Here is a 9141-nt window from a genome sequence, read left to right as displayed (position 1 = left end):
TATCAACTAAATATCTACATGCTAACTCTGCATCATCAGTCTCCATTCTGACAGCCTACTTTACTGAGCTGTCACCTGCGTCCCCCCCCCCCCCCCACCCAATATGTACAATAGAATTTCCACAAACTCATATACTGTACAGGTATTTTTTACATCGTCTCTTCCTCACTTTTTATTTATTCTCGTTGAAAAAAAATCAAAATAAACCATGACAAGGTGGAGAGAAGGAGTATCAGTCCGTCCTCCGCAACATTCTTCAAACCAAACAACCGCAGGGTACATCCGTCCGCACATTCAACTCGTCCGGCCATCGAATACGAGCCAAGCATCTGGTGGGGCTGGGGGGGGGGGTGGGGGTCTGTTCCGTTCCGGTCCTCCCCTATACAGCTCGTGTACCTGACTGAGATCGGTTTCACCGTGGCTCCACCACCGTTTCAAAACCGGGAGATTAGCGTTTTAAGAAGATGGCCACTTCCTAAATTCTGTGAAGGAATAAAAACAAAAGCGCGATTCGACCCCACAAGTTGGTTCTGCTGGTGAGTTTGGGAACTTTATCAGGGTTCATGGTTCAGCTGCTTGTTAAGAGAGTCCCGAGGCGGGAATCGATGCTGCATTCCGTGTCTGGACGATTCAGTGTTTTTGCCTTTTCGGCCGACGCTCCATCATATCATCTTGGGTCTGTCCGTGTTCACCCAGAGACACTAGTTCTTCTCCCACCCGTCTCGGTAAGCATGGAGGTGTGTGTGTGTGTGTGTGTGTGTGTGTGTGTGTGTGTGTGTGTTACAGTGTCTGGATGTCACGGCGGGAATCGGCCAGTGTCATCCTTTCCGTTTGAACCGGGTATTTACACGCTTTTCCCCGTCGCACCGTTCTGATCTCAGCGCAAATATCTGTGAGGACCGATGAGTGGAGAGGGGGCGGGGACGTCTGTGGGCCCCCGCCCCCTTTTATCCGCTAACACAACCACCGCCACGCCGGGGTGGTGCCACGGCATGTCTCACCGCCGCGTGGAGGGACGAAGAGGTGGCGGCGGGGGTCCGTGGTGGGGGGGGGGGGGATGGATGGATGTGTGGAGGGTTGGATGACCGACAAAGTGGGTGGGTGGGGGTGGGGCCGGTGTGTTCTCAGGGGATGGGGGAGGGTGCGCACGGGGAGGAGGAGGAAGAGGAGGAGGAGGAGGAAGGGGCGGGCGACGGTGTGCCCGTGCTGCCGCCGCTCGCGGGCGCGTCCCCGGCGTCGCGGTCCTTCCTGCCCCTCCTCCTCTTGCCCCCGGCCCCCGCCAGCCCGTCGTCTGCCCCCTTGGCCCCGCCCCCCCCGGCGCCCTGGCCGTCCAGGCCCTCCGAGCTCTCCAGCATCTCCTGGATGAGCGGCGGCATGTGGCCCGGGATCTCCATCTTCAGCGTGATCACCCGCTCCGCTCCTGGGGGGGAAGAAAGAACCGTTGAGCATGTGACGCCCGGGGCGAACGCTGTGTGCTGATTGGCCGACCGTGAAGGTCCGTTTGCACAACTGATTGTTGCCGTTTTCGGACTCCCGGAGATCTATAATATCTAATACTAGAATATATTATCTATATAATATCAAGGCCAAAAGCTGTGTGTGCCTCTGCATGATGTTATGAGTCTTAAAGACTGCGTCAGAATCTCAGATGTCTCGGGGACGTAACTACTCGTAGTGGGGGTTATCTCGACCACGGCGGAGAAGGAAAGAAACGTTGGCGTTCACAAGAGGTAAGCCCCCTCCCTCCTACACTCGCGCGAGTGTTTTTGGAAGTTTGCGCGATCGACGCCCAGAAAGGTGTGATATGAGCGCGTCTTACCCTTGACGCTGATGCTCCGGAGGTCGGTGATCTTCATCAGCATCTTGGGGAACATGCTGGGCTTGTCCGGCCTCCTCCTCCTCACGTAGATCTACGACGGCAGAAGAGGATCGGGGCTTTAGGAGGATTTCTTGCGACTGGCTGTTCAAACACCTCACTACTTTTTAAATAACACAACGTGTTTCATTGCAGGTGCGATTACATTTTATATTCAAGGCTGGAGGCTTGCTTAAGCATCTTGTTTACGCTACTGTTAGATATAAGTCTCTTCAGGTGGGAAATACACAGACATTTCATGCATTACATTTTCATTTAGGGTGTTTAGCAGACACTTTTATCCAAAGCAACATACAATAAGTACATTTTCTCAGAAGAAAGAGAAACAACCATATATCGCTGTCGGTACAGGATGTTCATAGAACCAAGCCAAGCACTTACACTTGTTAGGTTAACCCATTCCCCGCATACAAGAAAGATAGCTAGGATAGGACGCTACACAATGCCAAGTGCTATTTTTAAGTACAACGTAAACATAAGTGTGCACATTAAGTGCCCGTTAAATGTAGAGTGTAGTACCTTCAGAGCCTCCAACAAGGGCTCCTGAAGAACGTCCACCTTATCGGACTGCTCCAGGTCCTGTCGGTCTGCGGACACACACACACACACACACACGCACGCACACACACACACACACACACACACACACACACACACACACACACACACACACACACACACACACACACACACACACACACACACACACACACACACACACACAGAGACAAGCACACACGCACGCACAGAAACAGACACACACGCACACACAAACAAATTAATTAGAATTTGGCGAAAATGAATAATGGCTGTTCGTCAATCCTTTTATAACCTATGTTGTCGTTCCTCTGATTGTCTCTGAAGCGTCAGTACCTCCGCACAGCAGGCAGATGGCGCTGAGCAGGCCGGTCTCGGCGTCGTCCATCTCCAGCGGCAGCAGCTGGCTGGCGAAGCTGAACACCAGGTCGGTGAGCGGGCCGAAGCCCGCGTTGTGCATCTGGGTGCGGTTCAGCGTCAGGCCGTCCGAGAACGTCATGGTGTCCTGGTCCGGGGTGTAGCGCGTGCAGATACGCAGGATCTGGGGGGGGGGGGGGGGGGGGGGCAGGTGGAGGAGGTAAGTGGGAGAACAACACCTGACAGATAGTGGCGCTGGGAGAGCCATTTGAATGAGATGACCGGGAGAGGGCATGGTTTGCTCAGAGGAAGGTGCATCAAGCCTAGTATGGACCCAAGCTCGCTCATGCATAGTTGGCGTAGAAGCTGGCTACTGCCCAGTGAGCATTCATGGTTATAGACTAGTGAGCAAGGCAGAGGGCTTTAGCATAGCATAACACATGGTTCTAACATAATTAGCATGAAAGCTGATTACATTGCATTTAGCAGACGCTTGTATCTAAAGCGACACCCATTCACACACCGATGGCGGAGTCAACCATGCAAGGCGACAGCCAGCTCGTCCGGAGCAGTTAGAGGTGCGAGGTGTTTGGAAGGTTGCTAGTTCGATCCCCGGCTCAGCCAAGCGAAGTGTCGAGGTGTCACCTCGACACTTCGCTTGGCTGAGCCGCATGCAGGGCGACAGCCAGCTCGTCGGGGGAGCAGTTGGGGTCGTGCCTTGCTCAGGGACACCTCAACACCTGCCACCCAATAAAAACAAGAAGAACCGAAACAACGTCGGATGCTTAAAGAGTCGGGAGGCCCACTCACCAGGATGTCCAGGCAGGCGGCCTTGAGCAGGGTGATCTGGTCGGCGATGGTGAGCGTGGTGAAGCCGGGCAGCTGCTTGGCAAACTCCACCGTCTTGATGATGCACTTAGTGGACAGCTCGCTGAACTTGTCCCACAGGTTGACGTCCAGAGCCACGCGGTGCTCCGCGCTGTTACTCTGAAAGGATCAGGCGGGAACACACTGTTGACTTTTTTTTCTCCGTTGAACCGTTCTCTTGAATGTTCACCTGAACCCTGCCTTGCCTCCTTCCCTTACCACTCGCACTTATTGTATGTTGTACGTCCTGGAACTTAATGTATGCACTTATTGTATGTTGCACGTCCGTAGTACTTAGCATCGTGTAGTGTCTTATCCTAGCTATCTTTGTTGCATGCAGGAAATGAGTTAACCAAGTGATTGATAGTGCTTGGCATTTGGTTCTATGAACATCCTTACTCAACCGGCAGCGAAATATTGTTGTCTTTCTTCTGACAATTTACTTATCGTACGTCACTTTGGATAAAAGCGACGTACAATAAGCTTTCTGCTAAATGCCCTCAATTTAAATGTAAATGCTTTCCCCTTTCCAAGCACTAAAGCCTGAACGAACACACACACACACACACACACACAGACACACACACACACACACACACACACACACACACACACACACACACACACACACACACACACACACACACACATCCACAGACACACACCCACACACACATCCACAGACACACACCCCCACACACACACATACCCACACACACATCCACAGACCCACACACACACACAAATCCAGACACCCACAGACACACACACACACACACGCGCGCGCGCGTCCATGCGGCCCCTCACCGTGGTGTACTTCCCCAGCTGGCAGAGCGAGGGGAAGGTCTCCTGGTGGGCCCGTCGGACGCGCTCGATCATCTTCTCCTCCTCGGCGGTGAGGACGTACACCTCGGACGGCTCGGCGCGCTTCTCCTCCTTCTTCTTCTTGGCCCGGTCGTTTCTCACCGCTGGGGGGGGGGGGGGGGGGGAGAGACACACTGTCAGAGGCCTGAAGGTCTGACGGACAGGTCGGCGATGGCTGGTGTGTGATGATTTAACAATAATATTAATACGTTCAGCTTGCACAGGGCTTTTCTAAATACTCAAAGTCGCTTAACAGAGTGAACACTACAGAATACAATTGTTTAACAACTGTATATAAATCAAAAGATCAAATCGGATAAAAATAGGTAGCTGAAAAACTGAAATAGATAATTAGACTAGGAATCGTTAAAAGGTGGGAGTGAGGAGAAGGGAAGGAGGTTGTGTGTTGAACGCGATCTTGAAGAGGTGGGCTTTGAGGGCCTGTAAATAATGGGAGTGTGCTATTTACGGGAGGATCAAGGGGTTGTGTTCAGCAGGCCCGTTCGTGCAGTATAAGAGAAGATGACCGCTGATAGCAACCGCAGGCTAGAAGAAGGCCTTTTTTGGTTAATCAATCGACTACGTGCATTGTATTGGTTTAGGATGGCAAGGAAACCCCGCCCCCAAAACAGCTTGTAGTGTGTTTTACTAATAATCTCTGTCAGAGCATGGCACTGCATTGGCTAAGCAACACCCAATGACACCAAACAGCCACTAGAGGGGGCTGTGGGCACAGGTTAAGAGAGGGAGGACAGAGGGGCGTGGTCAACTGGGAGAGAGACACACAAACACACACATACATATGTATGTTGTATATATAGATATATATGTGTGTGTATGTATGTACGTACGTACGTATGTATGTATGTATGTATGTATGTATGTATGTATGTATGTATGTATGTATGTATGTATGTATGCATGTATGTTTGTATGTATGTATCTATGTTTGTATGTATGTATATATAAATATATGTGCATAGATATATGTGTGTATATACATACATATTCCAATATATATATCTATATATTTCTGTATATATATATATGTGTGTGTATGTATATATATATATATATATGTATGTGTATACATTTCTGAAAGACCAGGGTACTCACACTCCTTGGACATGCCCACGTCGAGGCACTTCTGCAAACGGCAGGACTGACACCGGTTGCGGGTCACCTTGTTGATGACGCACATCTTCTCCCGGTGACACGTGTACGCCATGTTCTTCTGGATGCTGCGCCGGAAGAAGCCCTGGGAGGAGGAGAGGAGAGGAGTCAGACACTACAGCCAGACACTACAGTCAGACACTACAGTCAGACACTACAGCCAGACACTACAGTCAGACACCACAGTCAGACACCACAGTCAGACACTACAGTCAGACACCACAGTCAGACACCACAGTCAGACACCACAGTCAGACACTACAGTCAGACACCACAGTCAGACACCACAGTCAGACACTAGTCAGACACTACAGTCAGACACCACAGAGAGACACTACAGTCAGACACTACAGTCAGACACTACAGTCAGACACTACAGTCAGACACCACAGTCAGACACTATAGTCAGACACTACAGCCAGACACCACAGTCAGACACTACAGTCAGACACTACAGTCAGACACTACAGCCAGTCAGACACTACAGTCAGACACTACAGCCAGTCAGACACTACAGCCAGCCAGACACTACAGTCAGACACTACAGCCAGACACTACAGTCAGACACTACAGCCAGTCAGACACTACAGTCAGACACTACAGCCAGTCAGACACTACAGTCAGACACTACAGTGAGACACTAACTGCAGGCTACACTGGACCATTTACATATCCACAATAGGAAGGCATGCTGATTTGTTTGGATTTTGTTTGTAAGAAAGAGAGAGAGAGATCCAATATACATTTATATTACACAATATAAATAAACATATTTATGCATTTATTTACATTGATAAACACACATACGGATATATATATAGATAATATATATATATATGTGTGCATATATACATATATATAAATACACACACATATATACTGTATATAGATACATATATATATATATATACATTTACTCACATATGTGTATATGCTGCTTTATGTAAGGGATAATGAGCCCTCACATTGACCTCAATTGAGTCGCACAAATGCACACACACACACGCGCACCGCAAATACATCATTGTTTGGATGACTAGTTGAGTAAGAACTGTGTGTGTGTGTGTGTGTGTGTGTGTGTGTGCGCGAGTACACAGAGCTGATCAAAGTAAAGAAGCTTAGCAGGCTAATGGCACCCAAAAGGTACTGACCTCTAAACCAAGAGGTCTCTCTCTCTCTCTCTCTCTCTCTCTCTCTCTCTCTCTCTCTCTCATACATGCCTTTACTTGCATGTCAACAAAAAAACACATACACACACGCACACACACACACACACACACACTCACACACACACACGTACACACACGCACAGAGTGCGACGGCGCCCACCTTGCAGCCCTCACAGGCGCTGACCCCGTAGTGGTAGCCTGAAGACTTGTCCTGGCACACGAAGCAGGGCTTGTAGACGCGGGGTGGGGGGGGCGGCGAGGAGGGGCTGGGCACCAGGAGGTCCTCCCCTGAGCTGGTGCTCCCCGTCTCCACTGCTACAGTCAAAGGGGGGGGGGGGGGGGGGGACACACACGTTACAAAGTGGAGTGCCTCAGCGAGGAGCCAAACACACGGCTGAAACTTAAAGCTGCAGTATGTCATCCTGACTGCAGCGATTTCCTCGGTTCTGGAGTACCTGACTGGATAAACAACACGTCCGTACACAAGTTGAGCCGCACATGAGTCAATATATATTCTGGTTATAAGGGTTACACTGACTCACATTGAAGCACATTGATGTATTTTTAAACAGCAGATTGTTATTGGATGAAATGTAATGCCAGGTGTAATGTCACTCGACGTGCACAACAATGGCAGCTCTCCTTTGCATGGTGGTCTGCACGTGTGCTACTTTGAGGTGGTGAAGAACGACTGGCGTCACAAATGCATACATGCTCTATTAGCTGTGTATGCGTTCGCTGTTGAGGCGAACGAATACAGCTCGCTTTGGATTCATTGACTCTTTAGTGTGCACATATGACCTTTTACAAAGCAAAGTACTGATCAGCAGGTACACAAATCTGCATTGCCATAGGCTTGTTTGGTTATGTTATGAGAGCAGAGCGGCCAACAGTCACGAATCGAGCGTGAGAGTCACTCTTCGCAGGCTCTCCCGCCACACCTCCTATTTCTCACTCCAATGACCCGCGATTTCGCAAACCCTTTCAATGTCACAACCTCGTATGTAATCATGCATCCGCGCCCAAGCCTGGGTTAGAACCGTGCAGAGCTCCTTGAAATCTCATCAAACAATGCTGCAACGAAGGGGGTTCCGCTCTGACTTAGGTCCGGTCTTGCTCAAAACGTCACGCATAAAGTCACACGCCACATACAATAGTGATCGTTGACCACCTGTACATTCTTTTACGGTTTGGGCAAGGATTAGATTTTGTAAAACGTATGAAATGGGTGCAAGTAGGACGTGTCTTTAGCGCATTTTGGCAACCCTGAACGGGCCCCAAACAAACGCGCCGCTCAAATCTCGCTCCAAGGTTTCCAGTAAACTTGGCAGCGTTATCAGCCGTGTTTTTGAGTTCCATGAGGTCAAAGGAAAGTCACGCCTAGTACCTAGTACGGGTGAGGCAACAACATGCAGAGGGGCTTTTTTGCGAAATACAGGGCGAGGAGGAGGACATGAGGCAGGCGGCCATAGATCACACAAGCGTCAAGGAGGAAGACACTCAATGAGACATAGAGGCTTGACCAATTTCGACGTTTCTGTACACACACATGGACATCGGCCACACTCGAGGAAAAGAAGCGGAGACCGTCCAAGCTCCTTTGAATTGAATTTGATAGAGGAGACATAGAATAAGACGGTGGTGTAGGCAGAGGAGAGAGGGGGAGGCGGAACGTTACATAAAAAGAACGAGGTAGAGAGGCAGACAGGAAGAGAGACAGAGAGAGAAGGAGGCAGAAAGAGAGGGAGAGAGACGGAGGGAGACGCAGAGAAAGGGAGAGACACAGAGAGAGAGACAGAGAGAGGGAGAGAGACAGATGGAGAGGGAGAGAGGGAGACAGAGAGAGAGAGGGAGAGAGACAGAGAGAGGAAAGGAGACAGAGAGAGAGGGAGAGAGACAGTGAGAGAGGGAGAGAGGGAGACAGAGAGAGAGAGGGAGACAGAGAGAGACGGAGAGAGACAGAGAGGGAAAAGGAGACAGAGAGAGAGGGAGAGAGACAGTGAGAGAGGGAGAGAGGGAGACAGAGGGAGAGAGGGAGACAGAGAGAGAGAGAGGGAGAGAGACAGAGAGAGGAAAGGAGACAGAGAGAGAGGGAGAGAGACAGTGAGAGAGGGAGAGAGGGAGACAGAGAGAGAGAGGGAGACAGAGAGAGACGGAGAGAGACAGAGAGGGAAAAGGAGACAGAGAGAGAGGGAGAGAGACAGTGAGAGAGGGAGAAAGAGCGAGCGGGAAGAAGGCCGAGGGAGCGGTATAGGTGGATTAGCGGAGGCTAACTGGGATGGAATATGGTGGGGGGAT

General features: G+C 50.3%; 1 protein-coding gene across 1 annotated transcript; it reads right to left on the bottom strand.

Annotated features, from left to right (window-relative positions):
• Positions 1-990: 990 nt before the first annotated feature.
• rarab (retinoic acid receptor, alpha b) lies at positions 991-8639 on the bottom strand. Its single transcript, XM_060045364.1, has 8 exons — positions 7004-8639; positions 5618-5759; positions 4445-4605; positions 3581-3757; positions 2750-2954; positions 2396-2463; positions 1820-1910; positions 991-1420 (listed from the first exon to the last, which is right to left on the bottom strand). Exons 1-8 carry the CDS (start codon positions 7262-7264, stop codon positions 1125-1127), a joined length of 1401 nt encoding a protein of 466 aa, XP_059901347.1. The 5' UTR covers positions 7265-8639; the 3' UTR covers positions 991-1124.
• Between the last annotated feature and the right edge of the window lie 502 nt (positions 8640-9141).

This window comes from Gadus macrocephalus, chromosome 2 (genome assembly GCF_031168955.1).
Source record: "Gadus macrocephalus chromosome 2, ASM3116895v1".
In the NCBI taxonomy this organism is placed as follows: domain Eukaryota; kingdom Metazoa; phylum Chordata; class Actinopteri; order Gadiformes; family Gadidae; genus Gadus; species Gadus macrocephalus.
This window is presented reverse-complemented; position numbering and strand designations above follow the sequence as displayed.